Here is an 18,989-nt window from a genome sequence, read left to right as displayed (position 1 = left end):
AGAAAGGACATGGAATTGTTCTGATTTAAAGACATTTTTATTAAGCTAGAATTACTTATTCTATCAATTTAAACCTGATGAATTTCCAGACTTAAATAGCTTATTGAGTGTGGCTTGTCAAATAAGAGGATTACATGCTGGGCTTTACTTAACAAGATTTTTTAGAAATATGAAGCACAAATATTGAAAAAGCTTCAAAATGTAGCAGTCCCTTGCATTGCCTTGGCGTTACTAATTCTGGAAGTGTTTCTGCTGCAAATCTGAGCTCGTACTTGAGCGAGTAGGCCCCCTGGGAGCAGTCAAACCTGCTGAAGCGGCTGCAGTGTGCCCAGTCTCGTCACTGACGTGTGCAAGAGGGCAGGCGTTCAGGCCCGGCTCCTCCCCACCTAGCGGCGGACAACCCGCTGGTGGCAGTGGGACGTGGTGTGGCAGAGCTGTGCGCTGCCGTGACCCGCACTGAAATATATTGCGTGAAAATCAGAGAGAGACCTGGTGTTTCCACTCACCTCAAATTGCCCTTTGTGGGTGCGTGAGCACCTGTACGGGTGGCTTCTCGCATCGCTGCCGTCTCCCACTGAGACCTGCTAAGGTTGAACTGCTGGGAAACAAGAGCTACCAGAGGAATTACAAGAAAGATACCTACTATGCCAGTTAGATTTTGTTTAAAACTGGGCCTTACTAGAAGTTAACTGCAAATTCCTGTCTGAATTGCATCATTTTGTTTTCTGAGAAATCCTGCAAGAGAGAAACCGTCCTCTGGCTTGTAAAGCCTGATGCTTCCAGAGGGTTTTTGTGCAGAGTTGGATGGTTTCTTTGTAACCAGCCCCATCCCATGGAGAACAGGCCTGAACATTGGTTGGTTTTCGTCTGCAAATGAGTACGTTTCAGAAATGCATATTGAGAGAAATCCAGTTTATTGTGTACAAGGTAGAATACCTTTGCACAGTGAACAAATATATTACAAATCTGTCTCGCCTTAAAAAAGTATTGCCATTTTGCTGCCTATTTTCTATAGTAATGCTAATATACAAGAATGTACTTGCTTTGTGTTTTTGTTTTTTGTTTTTGTTTTTTTTCCTATTAAACTCTATGCACATCATTTCATTTGGTTTGAAAATCCAGCTTTGAAAAAAAGTTGAGCGCATCTGCGCTCTCCAGAGTCTCATCTCAAAACGTACAGCAACACACACACAAACATCGGTCAGGCTGGCAGCGGAGACTGCTTGTGCTGGATGTCAAGGTAGGTCTCTAACAATAGTATTTTGTCATGAACTGCCTTTCTCTTGATGTTTTTGAGGTAAATCTTTCTATATGCGTATGTAAAATATATCCCTACTGGCCCTGCAAAATAATTGTCTAGTTGCATCTCAAATAAGGCTTTCTCGGAAAACAAACTTGCTATTGCTGATCAGTCGTTGCCCCCATGCATGCACGCATGCAGCATTCATGTAAATATTTATGCGTTATCCTGCAGCATGAAAATCTGCTTCTCTAAGCCTGCGGGGGAGGCTTTCTGGGGTTAGCTCAGCTGCCTCACTGCAGAGACTCGGGGTTGGCACAGGGGAGCAGAGCGGACCCCCCCGCGCCTGGCGCGAGCATGCAAGCGGCTCGGTGCCGCCTGCCCGGATGCTTCGCCCTCAGCAGCGAGGGGGAGAGCCGTCCGGAGCCGGCTGCGAGGAGCCGCTGGGGCTTCTCTTAGCAGCCCCGCAGCCCGGCACAGCACCCTGCTGTATCGTGCTTTAAACAAACTGATCGTTGTTGGTTGCTTTCTCCTAGAGTTCTGTCAGACTGGCGAATGTGCAACAGAATTTTTATATATATATATATATAAATATATATATATATATATATATACTTAAGAAGCAATCAACTTGCTACTCCCACGTTTGCCTAATAAAATTACATATTTAGAGTCAATACTACTTCATGCTCAAAATCTACAAGGAACTGCTTAACAGCAAGTGTTCTACTGTCTAGGTCAATAAAGGTTACAAAAAATAATCACGGTGGCTTAGTCCAAAGCTTTACCATTGGCCAACCTCTTGATAACTATTCCACAAACAGCTGCTGAAAAAGCAAACCCAGTTTCAGCTGAATTTAATGACATTTCGGGTAGAATCCTCAATGGGTAAAGTTGCACTACATGGTAATGCAGACAAGATTAAAGGGTGCGTCCTGACAGGTCTGTGCTGTTAGCCCAATCATGACGACGAGGTCTGTACGGCTGGTTTAGAGACGCCCTGGTGGTGTAGCGACACGGAGGAAAATAAACCAGCGTTGGTCTGTGTGCACCTGCGTGGTTCCAGGGAAGTAAATGCAGCTGGGTCAGTTTACACCCCCTGACAGATCTGCTGCATTTCTCTGATAAAGTAGAAGCTGTATAAGGAAAACTAAAGCATATCTATACCAATCGAAGTATTTTATAGATTGTTAAAAAAAATGCAGTAAGCTGGGCATAAGACTCATTGGTTAAACTCAATCATTGGCAAACTTTAAAGATCTCTGGATGCCTGTGAAGATGTTACATTGTAAAACTTCTCTACTCAAATACCCAGGTACTTAACAGAAACAGGAACATATCAGAGCTAATCACCAAGCATGGTCTGTACAGGATGCTCATGGCGACGGCAGTGCGGGAGGTTTCCAGACAATGCAGCTGAATGACAGTGCAAGCTTCCCTGCTTGCTTTCAGAAAAATGTCCATTTCCATGACAAAGATGTAAAATATATTCCAGCATAATCCTAGTCATCTTGTTCCTAACAGCAAAAGGTTTCTTGATGCGGTAGGTAGATATGTCCATCTAAGTGCTTCTACTTAGCAAGTTTTTGTGTTTTATTTTACAGCAAAGCCAGGGTAGGAACACGCAGCGGATAGTTTTTGACTGGAGCCTGTAACCGCCTTGCTCAGGTGACGTGCTCCAGCCACCCGTGCAGGAGGTTCCCGTTAGTTCCTGCGACCCATATAAAAAACGTCTTTTTAAATAACATCATGCAGCAGCAGTTGGCCCAAGCTGAGGTCCTGCTACGTCAGGTCCACATGTAAGACAGGTCCACGTCGCGTCAGCGTGCTGCAGCACAGAAAAGGATTGTCTTCTCTTCTGCTTCCTTGAAGGTGATAGCTGCAGCGCAGCGAGCCGGAGAAGTTTATCCCTTTTAAGACTGCTTGTCCCAAGATGGCCCGTGCGTCGGGCTGTGCCGGACGGGGAGGAGGTCGTAGTGACTAGGAATGTGACTGTTCCTAGGTAGGTCGTATGGATTTTGGAGGTAACTGGCACTCCGGACACGGGCGTCTTGGACCACGCTGACGGTGGGCTCTGCGAAAGCAAGGAGAAGTAGGTCAGAGTAACTAGCAGGGATCCCAAAATTGTCATTACTCTGCTCGTGCGTTTTGGCACAAATGCACAACGCTGCCTTTGCAAACCCTTTGCCTCCTGCACAGGTTTACGACATCGTATGGAGCAGCATGCGTGACAGACCAGGGCGATTAAGACCAAACAGATCCAAGGGCAAGCAGTCCCCAAAGCCCAGCAAAGGATGTCTTGAAAAGACCAAGGCTTTTGCTTCTTTGAAATCCTGCAGCTGCACTTTGCAGCAGCTGTAAACGAGAGCGCGAGCAGGGTGCTGCGCCCCTCGGCTCGGGAGAGCTTGTGCACCGCGCGCAGCCCGGCGCGCGGGCGCGGGGAGGCTCGGCAGGATTCGCCTGTTCCTCTCCAAGCCGGCAGCGTCAGCTGGCCCGTGCCGAGCTGGGCGCCGGGGCGGCTGCGCCGGAGCTAGGGTGAGCTCTGCTGTGCTGTCTCAGGCTCGCGTCCGCGAGCGCAGCCCGGCCTCTGCCCCGGGACCCAGCTACCAAAAGCTGCGCAGTAATGGGCAGGCCTTCTCCCCCCTCCCTCCGCCCTGCCAAGCCCTTACCGGCGCCAGCAAGGGAAAAAGCAGCGTCTAAATACGAATGTGAATTGGAAAGGCAACTACAAATGCCAACGTGCGAATAAACAGCTCGGTGCTGAGCGCCTTTCGGCTGTGGCGAGGCAGCACTCGGCCCTGTGCCGCTTACCGACTTCGTAGATGTTTTTATTGGCTGTCGATGAAGTTGGCATTTCGGAATATGGGGACTCCCTGTGGCCAGGTGATTTCATCTCCACGTAGCTGCTCTCAGAGTGTTTGCATGTTAAAATGGGTGGATCTTTAATGGTGGCGTATGGGTTTTCACTGCTGTTCAGCGAACAAGTGCTAGAGCTGCACACGGACTCTTTCATGTAGTCTGCAAAACAGGAGCAGAGCGGGGGGTTACGTTTCCGGGGAGCTGCAGCTGAACCTCGGCAGGAGAGGCAGGGTGGGGAGCCGGGGCGGGGGCCAAGGAGGATCCTTGAAGCATCCAGCACGGACACCCAACGCTTGTGCCAAGCCATTGCATCCACAATTCACTCAGCAGGAAAACAAAAAACAGAAACCCCCTGCTCGGTACCGAAGGCTTTCCTGTAAGAGGTTCTAGCTGTCCTTTACCGCAGCGTTTCATTTTTGACGGCAGCCTTCTGCCTCCCTCCCTCCCCCTAACTCCTAAGGAGCTGCGCTGTCCTGCCCGCTGGGCTTTGCGCGCGCTGGTCCCGGGCCAGCTGCGGGGTCGGTGTCGGTGCCCCCGGGGCTCGGCTCAACGTCAAACGCCGCATGTTTGAGAGCGAAACGTTTCCAGCAGGCGCAGAGCTGCATCGGCGCAGCGTATGAGCGCGTGTCCCCTGAGAGCTCTGATTTCGGGGCTGCCCAGCACTAGGAGAAAACGACTTCTTCCTGTTCCCTTCTGCCATTAAGACTGTGGGAGGAGGCCGCTCCTGCTAGCAGAGACCGCCTGGGTTTCCGCAGGGCGACGAGCCTCCGTCTGTACCTCACTGTCACTGGTTTTTTCCTCCGGTGTTGTGGGCATGTACTGCCCCCCGGCCCGGCTGGAGCAAACGCAGGGGACTGCAGCGGCGGAGGCGCTACGTGGGGAGAGCAAGGTTGGCGTGACAGTCGTAACCGCCGGTCTCCCCTAGCGGTGACCCCGGCTGGCGTACGCCAGCCTGCTGCAAGGTACAGTGCCAGCCGTGCTTCAAAAATAAATTAAAAAAAAAAAAACACACAATAGAGAATAAATATGTCTTAACGTTGACATTTAAGAACGTGCCATTGCTGCTGTGTGCATCCTGCTGGGCAGTGCCATTAATTTAGAATTAGAGCGATGCAATGAAAGATGAGGCATTTTCTTGTGCTGGGTTACAGTACAAAGGCAGATCCTGGTATATAGGAAATACTCCTGGTGACATAGCGGGGCTTGCAAAATAGCTGCAATCCCAGTTGCCCCCGCTGTCTAGTATGGGAGACAAAAAGAGAAATTCAGGTTAAGAAATAGACAGACAACAAGATATCGCTTCTCCTTCAAAGAAACTCGTCTCTGTGGCTAGCCTCCCCGGCCTAACGCACTTGTCGGGCTCCCTTTACTCCCTGGCAAGGCTCTCTCTGTTGCCTTGGGGGTTTGGAGGTGTGGGTGTGGGTGCAGCGCGTGCCCCGACCCTGCCGCGCTCCCGGCGCCCGGCAGTCGCTGGAGGGCATCGGTGCCCGTGACTCCTGCCCTTTGCCTTGGCTCAGCAGGAGCGCTGCCCTGAGCGGGCGGCCAAAGCAAGGTGTCGGGTCACGGCCAGTAGCCTGTAGCGAGATACCGTGTTTCTGTGCCCCAATTTCAGCAATATGAGCAAATATCCCAAATCGTTAGGCTCCGCAGCGCTCAGGCTCGGTGAAACCAGCCTGATGGCAGATCAGCAAAAGCGCAGGAAGTTCTGCTGCGAAGGACACCGGCGCTGGCCCACCACGAAGGGCCTGAGGGCTGGGAGAGTCCCTGGCACCAGTGCACCGATTAGTAATAAAATTAAGAAACTCCTAGTCTGACTTCAGGCTGGGTGAGGTTTAACAACGCGTTGGCTTCAAAATGAAACAATTCCCTTTTGTTCCAGCACAGGAGACAAGAACCAAAGCGACAAAAACGTTCCCTGGCCACTGGCAGCAGGGTTTGGCCCTCCAGCATTAACAACCTGATCCCCGGAAAGGCAAGTCAGCGAAAATCTGTCCTCTCCTTCTCGTGAGCAGTGGCGCACCCCTGGAAAACCACGGACTCCTACATCCGTGATTGCAAGGCTATTAGCTCGGCTATGCAGATGACTTACGTTATGGTGCCATGCAGTCTAGGGTCTGCTGGCGTTTATAGGCAAGGAGACAATAGACAAAGACAAATCTTATAATAAAATGAAGATCTTCAGGCTGAAATACCTGTCCTATTTGTACTGGTCCCCGTTCTTCAGGCTTCCCTGCCGGGGAGGTGGTGTGCGGATGAACCGAGCGCCGCGGAGGCAAGGAGCTGAGCGCTCCCGGCGTTTGCACCGGCGTGGGCACGCTCGCCGCGTCAGGGACGCTGGCCCCGAGGAAGAGGAGAGCCTCAGCTCCGAGGCCGAAATGTCACTCCTAGCAAAAGGGAGTCTCAGCTCTACCTGCCGGCAAGTCACAGCTCCTCGTGGCTACTGAGCGGGTGTACGGCGTGCCCTTCGGCAAAGCGCGGCCCGCCGGGCGCACCGCAGCTCTCGGTGCTGGGGAAGGAGGGCGGGAAGAGTGCCGCAGCCATGCGGCTCTGACCCAAGTCGGGCTGACGAGCAGACGTGCCCGGGAGGCGGAGGGCAGGATTAACAAACCCGGACGGCCGCAAATAGGTCTGTGGAGCTTGCCGAAAGAGCGAGGCCGAAAGGCCAACGCAAGCTCCAAGGGCAACGTGAGGCTGCCGGCTCCCTGTGGGCGCCGCGGCTCGAAGGGACCAGATCAAAACTGCCTTTGGCTTAAACTCATAAAACATAGATGATAAAAGAACGCCAGCTTCTCAAGTGAAGAAGGGAGGAAGAAAATAATAATAAAAACCCGCCCACAGTCAGTCCTGCCTGCGCTGTTTGGAGCATGCAGATAAATAGCTGCGTGAATCTGTGCTGCTTTTTACGGAGGCGGGCGCATCGGCGCTGGCACAGGCCACCACCCCAGCTCGTGATACGTATGGTTAAGTCCAGCTCAGCTACTTTTATCTTCCTCAAGCGGAGCTCACGTGCCGCCCGCCAGCGCCGGGGCAGGAGGCGCAAGCGCAATGGCGCTGGGGCTCGCCGCCCTCCCTGCGCCTCTCCCCGGCACATACTGAGAAACCGCATCCCTAAGAGCCGAGTCCTGCTGACGCAGACGGCACTTATGGGTCTAGCTAGAGATGAGGCCCTTAGCGCCGAAAGGAATGTAATTTATGGAGCCGCGCGCACGGCTGGTAACCGGCTGTGTAACCAGGGCGTCATCGGGCACGACATCGGGCCCCCCGACACGTTATGTGCAAGAGCTCAGTGAACCTAACTCTAAGGGATGTGGAAGCCTCGCAGCTGCTTTGTCATTAAGGTAATTTGGGGATAATTAAAAAGTCTGGCATCAATTGTCAAATCTCATTTCGTGCATTAATTTAACTCAGAACAAATGTATTTAAAAAAATTCGCCGCCCAGGCATCCTGCGGGCGAGCGCGGCAGCTCTGGCGGTGCTGCCCCTCGCCTCTCCGGCAGGCGCCAGGCCCGGCCCGACCCGCGCCGTGCCGGGGGCTGCCGCCGGCCCCGGGCCCACGCGCTGCCAGCCAGCCAGCGAGCCGCTGGACGCGCTGCAGGGCCGGGAGGCCCGTGCCCTAGTTCTGAACGCCCCGATACCAATCCCCATACCTTTAGAGGAGATTTTATTTTTGTCACTAGGGGCTCTAAAGGTGCTTGTCCCTCGCACGCCCTGGTTTACTCGCTCTTCTGCCCTGAACGTCCCCTGGCAGGGTAACCACAGGACTCGGCACCTACTGCCTCGTCTGAACCGCCGCGGAAACACGATGTACCCCGACCGCCGTGCTCGCCTACCGCTCAGTCACGTTCACGGATGCCAGTCGGTGCAGAGCGCCTTTCTGGGGGCTTTCGCTAGCCTGGCTAACGGTCGCGCCTGCGAGGGCAGTAATACGGTGACAGCTTATTTCTGCTTTTCAGTGCAGTGTGGTACCGCGGCGGGGGAGCTTTCCTGCACGGCAAACAGGCGACAAGCTGAACAAAGCTGCAAGTTCCTGAGATTAAGCGCAGTAGGGATCCTAACTGCTGGGATTTGAGTGGCTGCCATGCAGAGGTTAGTTATCTTTTTCCCCTTAAAACGTTAGTGCCTGAGGTCAGATGATACCACCAGTGCATCAGCATGCCTTAAAGATAAATAATTGCGGATTCAGCTGCAAAGAAAAGCTTGGCAATACCATGCACGGAACAGAAATCGCTGGGCTAGCTCTTAACACCCTGTGAACGTCCAACCACTGTCACGATGTGCCACAGGGCTCAGAGCTAGCACTGTGGCATCCAGCCCTTCGCCGCCCAACTGTTCCTGCCGCTGCTTCCCCGGTGTAAGGAGCAGTGTCCGGCACCGAGGCACGGGCTGAGCTCGCCCGGGGTGACTCCGGGAACCCAGCGTGCCTGACCCCGCCGTGCCCAGCGCCCTGCGCCCGCGCTAGCAGCAGAGCCGCTGCGTCTCTAGAGGCCGGCTTGCAGCAGGGATGCCCAGGGACGCCCCTCTCCTGCCGGCCGGCCCGTCCCGCTCGCCGCGCTGCCGGGGCGGCCCAACAGGCGGGCCAGCGCGGCGGCGCTCCGGCCCTTGCCTCGTTGCTGCTTCCCAGGCCAACGGCGCCGATGGCAGCTTGCGAGTCACTGCTAAACGCAGGCCGCAGCGAGGACCGGGCCGTTGGGTAAGGCAGAAATCCGTCTGGGAAATGCTGCGACTCCTCTTTAGCTCATTCCTGCCCTAAAGCGAGCCCAGCCCGAAAGCAGGGGCCTGGAAAGGGCGCCAGGGAGCGGCTCGCTGAGGGGCATCGCGGCTGCTGCGACCAGCGCCCAGCCCGGGAGGCGCGCGAGCCCAGCGGGCGCACCGGGGTCTGCCGTCCCGGCGCCCTGAGGAAGGGGCTGGCAGACCGCGGCCCCAGTGGCGTGACGGCGGCTGCGGCGCCGCGCAGCCCCTTCGGCTGCAGGGCAGCCGGGAACAGACACCATCTGCAAGGTGCATAAAAGCAGATTAAAAACAAAGCAGCTGCCTGGCCTGGCTTTTTGCTGGCTGACTCCAGCTCTTTGGGCCTGGCCGCTGCTTTTAGCCGAGCGACCCAGCTCGGAGGCTGCTTTCTCGCCTGCTTGCCCATGAGCTTGGCTAGTCGGGGCTGCCAACTAGCAAAGCAGGCCCGGCAGGCGAGGACAGTGCAAACCGTTTGCCGAGCAGCTTCCCGAGGACAGGGCAGGAGCAGGAGGCTGCGCCTGGATTTTGAGGTCTGCTGTCTAGTCGGTGTTTATGTGCGGATGAGTAATTTCCTGGGGGGGGGGTCACGGGAGTGAGAGAGCCCAAGCTGCTGGAGAAAAGCCCAAGTGTCCGGCCGAGCTAACGCCAAATCCCTGGGCTTGCCTGAACCCAGGCAACTTCAGCCTAGACCATCAGAAACACTTAGACGTTCCACGGTGCACACGGGAAGTCTCAGCTGGGAACTCCCTGCATGCTTAACCACGTAAAAACCTTGGCAAGGTCAGGCCGTCCCTACGGTCCTGGCACCTCCTCACCAGGTCAATGCCTTGCCCTTGCCAACGCTCGCTGTGGCCCTTCGTGGTGACTAAAGAAGCTACAAAAAAGCCACAAACTTATTTGACGTGCCTCCTAGGCCTGATTCTTGAATCCACAAGGAGATAACCATGTAAAGAAAATGGCTCAGACCCTCAGTAATTACCAACATATGCAGCAGCAGCAGACACTTCCCCAGCTCCCTGTTGCTGTGATGCTTTTTCTCTTTCTCATTGCTACATACTCCCTGCGTGACTGTGTCTATGGATGTGAATTCCTACTGCATGGGTTTGTGGTGGGTTTTTTTACTTCATAAACGTAGCAATTTAGTTTAAACTGATTTTTGACCTAATTAATGAGTTTAAAGTAATTTTACTATAAGATTTTTTTTTTTTTTTGCTGAAAAAGCAAATCTTTCAAGTAGCTGAAACCAGTGGATTGAGGGAAATATTCGTACATAACCCTTTTAATATTTTAAATTTATCTTTATTGAGAAAGATTTAGTCCCACATTACTCGTTTCCTTCATTGACTCTGTGTTGTAAGGCGACATTTTTTTTACTAAATATTATATTACTGTATTTTGTAAGTAGTGGGAACAAAATGCATAGTGTTCGCCCAGCCTGGCTGTAAAGCGATGGTTGCTTTTTATGTGGCCCAGCTTTGTAGTCGCTGGCATCCTTAGCGATTCGGATAAAAGTCCAGCTCTGCAACACTTCAGCCACAGCAGACCAGTGGGGGTCTTGAATCTAGCTACCTGGGAAAGGACCATTTTCACTACTGCTCAGCCACTTCCAAGTCAAATACATAATTGAAAGAGGCTGTTTAATGTTTACTTCCTACAGTGACAGCGATATTTCCATATTTCTAGCTGTGTAAACAGCCACAACGCCCTCAAATGCAGATTAAGGGCCACAGCCCGAATCCTGCACCTGCAGGACGAGGCAGCCTCCTGGCTCCATCTCCTGGCCCACTGGGGCACTAGCCAAGCCCCAGCCCAGGCTCCAGAGCCGTGGGGAGCTTGGACCCACGTCCAAGGCATTAGCACCAGCGCAGGAACCGAGCTTGTCTGTATTCTTGGGGATCTGGGCCGCAGGCCCTCACGGTGCCATATAGTCCATATATATAACCAGAGTATTTTCCACATAAACCTGGAGGGCGGCTGAAATCGCAAAACACTGGGCCGTGTTCACGTGTGTCATCTATGACCCCCTTTTGGACCTGCCCTGGAATCGGTGTACATTGACCTCCTTAGTGCCAACACAGCACATAATGTCCTGAGGTCGTTTCTCAAGAGCTGCTGTCCCTCTCCTTCAGCGAAGGCCATGAAGCGAGGGCCAGCTTCTTTTCCTAGTGGCCTTGTTTTAGCTCAGGACACCCAAAGAGCCTTTCGGAGCCGTGAGCTAGCGGGCCCAATGACCAGGCCATCGCCAGCAACTGCCACCTTGTAGGATGGCAGCTAGTTTCTACCAGAGCTTCCCCTGGCCGGCGAGCTCCTGCACCCGCTGCCCTGCAGCAAAGCCCTCCTGCAGCCTCCTGTGCTGCCTTGCCGAGGCAGCAGCCTCCAGCCGCGCAAAGGCTTGCATCCATAATATATGGGCCCCAGACGCGTGGCTCAGCGTCAGGAGCAGCTGACTCAAGCAGGTGCGTTTTGTGGGCAACTGCTCTGTCCCTCTCTGTCTGTGCACGGCCGCTCTCCCGGGCACCCAGAGCTCCTAGCTCACCTCGTCTATGACACCCTCCTCACACTCTTTGCCAGGGTGGCTGCAGGCACGGATACCATACCTTTGAAGCTTTTTTCCATTATGTATGTGTTCTGACGTCTATCCATCCCACAAGCACCTGCATAAAAATGATATATAATGGAAAACAAATAAATATTTATGTAAATTGGATTGCTTTGACTGCTGAGCAGCATATATTCTTTCCACTAAATTGTACATCCAGGTTCTCATTTAGGGAGGCTCTTAAGCGCATCCTTAGCTGTAAGCATGCCCTCAGCTTCAGTGGGGGGTTCTGGGCATGCCTAAAATTACACACATGCTTAAGAGCCTCCCTGGAAGGGAGGGCTTTCCTGACGCAGGGCACTGCTCAGTACCAAGAGTAGCTATCGGTCAGGAGAACAGAAGAAACATCTTCTGGTCTGTTCATTACTGAATCACTGTGTTAGATGGATAAAGGAAACCCAAAACAGATCAATTCCAGTTTTAGACTGCAGGTCACATTGCATTACTCTGTGACTAATTTTAGGCTCTGTTTCCTTTGTGGGTAGTACGTTATTTAATTCACGGTCTCAGATTCCAAGATGGTGTGTACGATAATTCTAAATTAGTTTACATGACTTTGCTTTAAAACTTGCACAATTCAATAACTGCTGTGAGAATTGTCTCTGAATGACTACAGCAGGCTGAAAAAGCAGCAATTAAGAGTGCAGAGTTGATAGCAGAGACTTCTGCATTATGTGATTGCAGAAGAACCTGCCACTACTTACATAGGCAGAGGTGGAAGGGGATGGAAACTTTTTCCATTTTCACTATTGAAAATTATCCTAGATATCAATCAGGTCAAAGGCAAATCTAATGCAAGTCCTTACATCTTTTTAACTACATAGTCTGGTATTTCTTATTGACTAGCAAAATCAACACAAATTTGGTTACTGAAATAGAAATGTCTTAGTGGCTTATAGTATCTACCATCAAGTAACTTTGTTATACTGTTAAAAGAGCTCCACAAACAGCATGTCCCAAAAACCTCCTGGCTGTTTGTCCTTGTATGTCCTCTGGTCTCTAAAGCAAGAACTGTCACCACTGCAGTGGTGCAGTGGTCACCGCTATCCCAGTTCCTTCTTCACAGCAACTTTGGCTTTTTGCTAACTAAGGAAAATCACTGAATAAGACAGTGGATGTGTTACTGACACATCAGAGAGAAACACCTGTGCTCTGACTCTCAGCGTCGCCATCGCCAAGCGCAGGAAAAGGGCTGGAGGCACATGAACGCGTCTGGGACAGCGCTCGTTCCCTTCTAGCCTGGAGTGAGCCCACAAAACCAGCTGAGGGACTTTATGCCTTGTCTTGCACTACTCATAATGAGCCATTTCCTAGCACAGTGGGGAAGATCTGTCACGTAACAATAGCCTCTGGGTGCTTCTTGGCTCTCCTGCATTTTGCTAGGGGAGACTCCTGAGCGCAGGCGAAGGAGCTGATTCATCCCGTGGTTCATGTCCACAGGGCTTGTGCTCCCTGCCGGGCTGTGGTGCTCCAGGAGGCCGTCAGTTCAGAGGGGAGCCTCCCTGGGGGCCATGTCCCCCCACTGGGGCTGAGCTGAACCTCCCAGAGACGGGAAACCCTCAGCAACATTAGGGCAGGAAAACAGGCAAGGGGTCTCCATCAAGGAGCTCACACCACCAACTGAGGTGGGCATGTAGGAAGCCAGTACACACACAGCAGGGGTTGTGGTGCCACTCTGAGCAGCCTCGTGAAATCTTTACATCGATGTTCCCACTGCGACTGCGAAGTCCTAGACCTGAATGAAGGCTGGTGAGCCCTGAGCCCTTGGGGGTGCTGTGAGGACTCAGCAACATCCAGTTGCACTTCTTTTTGTGGCTCAGCGTTGAAGGAATCCACCGTCAGATGATTTTTAATCAGCCTAACTCCACCAGTGTTGCTGCCAGGCCTATGGGGAACGGCAGGTATGGCCGCACGGGCTTCTGCAGCAGCAGCGAGCTCATTGTGCCAGCTCTGAAGGCCCCGACTCGCTGTGAGCCCTCCAGCAGAGCAGCATCTGTACGGACCCAGTGCTGGCCTGAGTGAACCTGACTTCTGGTTCAGAGCTGGTCCTGAGCAGCACTTGCCCTCCCCGGGCTGCCGAAGAGCATGTTGCCACGCTCGCCGACCAGCCTCGTTTACGCCAGAGCAGCTGTGCAAAACCGAGAATCCCTGTCATGGGAGGATTGCCAAGAAAACGTGAGAGCCACCTGTGAGGCAGGACACTGGGAGAGGCGATCCTGCCTTGGGAAGGCTACAGGATCCCTCAAAGCCCTTCCCAGCCTAAATTGCCTTTATTCCACCTTTGGTCATATTTTGTCTCTGTTATAATTCTGTGTTTTTATAACCCATTTTTGTGTATTCACTGCAGTCCTCAAGAGGCAGAATGAATGATGGAGTCATTATTCTGTAAACTGCAAAAGTAGTTAATGTGGAAAAGGCCTCACCAGGCCTGGAATCTGGCACTTCAGGAAAGTTCAGGTTTATGTCTGAAGCTAAATCATCTGCTGGGGTGAAATCAGAGGCCCAGCCTGCAATATTTTTCCACACCTCTTGGCTTTGAGAAAATGTCAAGTTAGCTTTGAATCAAACTTAGTGGCTTTGGTCCTCCTGTGGAATAAATGCAGCTTTGAGTCACCCAAGACGTACTGCAAAACATATGTTTGATCTCTGCATTGAGGGCGGCTGTTAAAGAAAACCACGTAACAGATAAAACCAGTCTTGTTTACAGCCTGCTGTGTCCAATACTTGAGCTAATTAGCACTACCACCTTTTCTAAAAGCAGTGAGTGTGCTTTTGACCTGGTCACAATAGGAGCTGGACTCTGCAATTAACACAGCTGGACTAGAGCAAACCAGAGCTGCCGCGTGGCCGACAGCCCCAGCTCTGCGCCGAGAGCAGCACGCAGAAAGGCAAAGGCAAGTCATTCCCTGTGGCTAGCCAGACACAGTTGCATTAACCAGCAACAACCGCAAAGCTGACAAAGCCACCTCTCCTTGGCACCACAGGTTCCCCAAATGCCGACCTCTCCACCACACGTCCATGAGAATTAGTGGCACACTGGATGTCACTATCTGAAACGTGCTCATCACTGTCCCCCAGCTCCATTTAACAGATATGATTATCTCTATGAAAAAGCCTGAAAAACTGGTATTTGAATCTCACAGGCAAATGTTCCAGCTGTGATAACGTAGGATGACTACAACTGAACTAAGATGGAGCAGGCGCCCTTACAGACGGTCTGACCCACCAGACCTGCTGAAACATGGGTCCTTGCCAAGTATGTGGGGGTGGGTGGGTGGGGGTGCGTGCGTGCGTGCGTGTGTGTGTGTGTGCGTATGTTAGAATAAACTAACATAAAAACACGTTTGAAGTCCATAAGGCTTCTAACAAGGCCGTAGACCATTTTGTGCGCTGATGCTCTGTCTCACTCGGCTGGTGTGGAAAGCCTGTGCTTTGGGAACACTGCTGCAGCAAGTGGCATCGCTGGCTGAAGAACCAGGGAAGCAACTAGACAAGAAGAGGGTTTCCATCCATTCTGAATTTCTCCTCAGTTTCCCTTGAAGTCCTCCTCCCTACCTGTAGCGCACTTCCACATCTGCTGTTTATAACACTTTGCGGGGTCACAGCAGAGCTGTCGGCCACCGCTCTTCCAGCTCTTTTTAACTGAGCGCAGCCATGGTGTAACTGGGAGGCTGCGCAACGCTGCAGCACGATTCCTGCACCCGATTTGGAGCAGCTGTGCTGGAAAAGCTGGGGCTGATGGTGGGATGAGAAGGTGGAACACCTCTTTAACTCTTTGGCATTTCCATATGTGATGTTCTTTCAGGGTCAAGATCCCTTAATGTGACCTAATTAGGTTTCACTTACATTTAATGTTTATAATTCAAATTAAAGGTTTTTTTTTTTCCTTTTGTCTGTGATTTGCACATATAAAGGGAATCTGCAACTTCTAGTACGTAAAAGGAACACAGTTAAATGAAAAATTTGTGTAAAAAAAGGCATTGTTCAGAACAAGAGCATAAAAAGCTATGAAAATTAGCATAAACAAACATTAGTTTTGGTGCTGAAAAGGAAGGAAAAAAAAATCTCATTTTTATTATTTAGTGTGAAACAGGAATTTCAAAATAAGGAAAAAAAGTCTCAAATGAAAAATCTGGGCTCCCAAATGCTGTGGAAAAAATTGTGACTATTTTTGCTGGAGATCACTTACTGAAGTATTTATCACGTCTGCATATCATTCCCTGCAAAAGCATTCAGCACCACTTCTGCCAGTAAAATAAGCTGCATGAATGTAGGGCAATGTGGCACGCAGGGAGTTCACGGCACCACAGGAGAAAAACAAATAAAGCCAGTGGGTAAAGCTGTAAAATGGTAAAAGGAAAATCAACTCGATTCAAGGAGCATTTGGAAATCCTCTCCTTCCCCAACTCTCCATGTTATCACAGCTAAGCACAAGAGCAGTTCTGCAGATTACTATACAGAAGAAAATGTTAACGGTTGCTAATGATGCAGAAAACTTTACACCAAAGCTCTACAATTTTGTGATTTTCCTGATGCAGGGAAAACTTGATCTTTGCAGCAAGCCATGGTGCGTGACCAAAAACGCGGTGACAAGATGTGATGCCTGGTGGTGTCTCATGTTAATTCCTTCGCCAGGTGAGTTGTGAGATGATTGACCTTAAAAATCCCGTAATACCGCTTAACATTGCACTTTCCCTCACACTGTCGATTCCCAGTAAGATGTCAGAAATACCAGTAAAGGAAAGGGAAAAGCTTTCTGCCACTGACAAGCTAAACTCCAAGTGCTCAGACTGGAAAACAAATAGCAGCCAAAGCACTAAATCTGGCTTGGTTTTGAGAAAGAGCTGCTAAAAACCCTGTTAAAACTGAAGCCAGGGAGAATAAATGGAGAAAGGACAATCAGACCTCACTCTTGGCTTGTTCGCACTGGCTGGTCGTTCAAAATTGCCTGAAAAATGGCCACTGTACGAGGACCCACGAGGCGGCAGTGCCGAGCCCATAAGGCAGTGCCCGCCAGGGCTGCACAAAGGGTTTTGCTGAGATGGCAATATTCAGCCCTAAACTGTATTAAGCACAAACAAAAAAAAAAACAAATTTGAATTTTCATTGTTCTAAGTTTGTCCTTAAAAACCATTTGTAGAACAGATGAATGATTCAACCAACCAGCCAGGGAAGTGAGCCTAGAGCGAGTATTGACTCTGCTGTTCGAACGCATGGTTTGTGCTAAAGGAAATGATTTTCAAATCTCTATCTTTCACTCCTGGCAATTCTAATAATTGTGAAATAAACACAATACCGATATTCTTCATTATTGTTAATGCCTTTATGAAAGGCAGATTTGGATTTGGAATTGCTCTAAAGTCTACTAAAAGGATTAAATTGTTTAAAAATTACTAACCTAGTTCATTCAGATAGCTGTAGGGTCTCCAGTCTGCGGTTTCTCTGTCAAGGGTTTTGTTACTGAGCTGTGCAAAAAGTATGATAATGGGTTAATGCTGACAGAAACAGACAGTTCCCACCCGAGACGTCAGCCCCGTGATGCCATGAATCAAAATGGTAGATGACTTCTGCTGTGGCCTCAGCGTCTCAGCTATTTATCAGTATGAAGTCTGACAGTTGTTCACTGGCATCAGGGAAAATCACAAAGGTAAGTCACTTCAGTGAGCAATGAACACAAGCATGCGGGAAAATACAGGCTTTCTAGTGTAGACAGTAATCCCGATTCAAATGGGTGAACGGATGGACGTGCCAGCTGTTTCAAACCACCTGATGAAATGGATGCGTTGAAAACAGCCGCGTACGCGTGCAGCCAGCAGCCGCTGGGAATGAAGGGGCTCGCTAAGGCAGCCGTGTATTTATGGGCATGAGATTTCTCACAATTCAAGGAAAATCACATTGAAAATAACAAGGCATAAAGCCTCAAGCAGATCTGCCAGCAAAATCAGATGAGCCCAGCGTTGCCATCCAGATGTCACCGCTGGAAAAAGCGTTTCTTCCACGTAGCGTGCCCAGGTGGCCGGAGCAGCCGCCGTTGGTGCCGGCGCGGGCAGAGGCGCGCGGGAAACCATGCCTGCATTAAGCGCCTACTCTTGATTTTTTTGCCATTGCTGAGAACGAAGCCTAACGGGAGCTAGCTCTGGTTAAACACAACCCAAGAGGAAGCCCGCAGCTGGGTGGGGAGGCGTCGCTGTCCGCCCGAGGCCGGGCAGTCTCCTGCCAGCCGGCGCAAGAGGATTTTGTGCAGCTGGGAGGCTGGCACCAGCCGGGGGGCCCTAGCGAGCGGGAGCTGCTAAAGCCACTAGAGTTTTCCATCCCGGGGTTTCTCCCTCAAAAGCCTCTCCTGCTGAAACTACAGCTGCTCGTGAGGAAGCGTCAGTGCGACTCCCAACTCCCGTGTCGGAAGAATTAAAAGTTTCGAAGCTACTGTCACTCCCCTGAGCCTGTTCCCGACATGGAAAGCCTCCAGTCTGTGTGTCAGATGGTGTGGCTTAGGCCTGCCATTTTACATGAAAATGTTTAAAGGAGGTTAAAATTAAAATAAAGTATTCAAAGTTACCAGAACATTTCATTTTTCCTGCTCTCTCATTAATTTTTGTTTCTCTGTTCATAATGGGTTCTAAGATGGGGAACAAAACTGAACCCCCGAGTTTGCCTGTGCGGTAGTACCCCAATAAGCAGTGGAGGAGCAGGGCTAGCTGGTGTCCCCTCCACGATGGGGACACACAGGACCACGATGGGACCCGCAGAACCATGATGGAGACCCGCTGGACTGCGATGGGGACACGCAAGACTCTGATGGGGACCCACAGGACCGTGATGGGGACCCTCGCCAGCCTCTCCCTTAGTGCCAGGGACAGCGTCTGCAAACTTCTCTCTCCCAGGAGCCCCACACTTAGGACAAATACACTACATTTTACAAACCGGACATCAGCATTGATCTATCTAATCTGAGAAACTGGGTTTCATTTGGGTGAAGACTCATAACAACCAGAGGCAAAACCTTGCCCTCAACGACTGAATACTGCGGATTGAATTCCATGAATTTAGGATGCAGTAAGGGGTCTGATATGTAATATGCTCTGGTTTATACAAACACAGGAGAAACCACAGTGCAAGCGGTGCACAGACACAGCAGAGAGTAGAAAAGGGTGTGCATGCGTGCGCGCACCCACCCACCCACATACACACACACACAGTTGGGTTGCTCTGCAAGCAAATGCACAGTATTTCCAGAGCTATTCAGCTGAAGCTTTTACACAGACAGAGCTCATCATTTGCAAAGCACGTAACTAAGCTCCAGATGGGCTGACCTCCTTCCCCGGAGGAAGGATTCAGGACCCACAATAGTGTGATTACACTAACTAACACAAATACACCCACACGTACATATACATACATATACATACATTATATATATGTGTATACACACACACTGATAGATTAATGCCAGCATGCTGGGTGAGAAAGGAGCCCATTTCAACTCCGTCTCAAAGAGAGTCTCTAGCTGAAAGAGCCACTGTTGCTGAGCCACCAGCAGTGACCTTGAAAAAGGCATTAATTCAG

At 51.0% G+C, this 18,989-nt stretch overlaps 1 protein-coding gene across 15 annotated transcripts in view; it reads right to left on the bottom strand.

Moving 5' to 3' along the window:
- Positions 1 to 897: 897 nt before the first annotated feature.
- MEGF11 (multiple EGF like domains 11) overlaps positions 898 to 18,989 on the bottom strand; it is a 279,056-nt gene continuing 260,964 nt past the window's right edge. For 7 of the 15 annotated variants that reach the window (XM_068958591.1, XM_068958594.1, XM_068958589.1 and 4 more), the window contains 4 exons: positions 16,825 to 16,891; positions 11,425 to 11,481; positions 4,052 to 4,258; positions 898 to 3,314 (listed from right to left, as the gene is read on the bottom strand). In XM_068958591.1, the coding sequence (XP_068814692.1) occupies positions 3,154 to 3,314; positions 4,052 to 4,258; positions 11,425 to 11,481; positions 16,825 to 16,891 (492 nt within the window). In that variant the 3' untranslated portion in view covers positions 898 to 3,153. Of the gene's footprint in view, positions 3,315 to 4,051; positions 4,259 to 5,155; positions 5,339 to 11,424; positions 11,482 to 16,824; positions 16,892 to 18,989 lie in introns of those variants that run through there. The other 8 variants (XM_068958595.1, XM_068958598.1, XM_068958596.1 and 5 more) reach the window with 7 other exon arrangements.

Source organism: Struthio camelus, chromosome 12 (genome assembly GCF_040807025.1).
Source record: "Struthio camelus isolate bStrCam1 chromosome 12, bStrCam1.hap1, whole genome shotgun sequence".
Lineage (NCBI taxonomy): Eukaryota > Metazoa > Chordata > Aves > Struthioniformes > Struthionidae > Struthio > Struthio camelus.
Note: the sequence above shows the minus strand (reverse complement) of the source record. Positions and strands in the feature narration are given on the sequence as shown.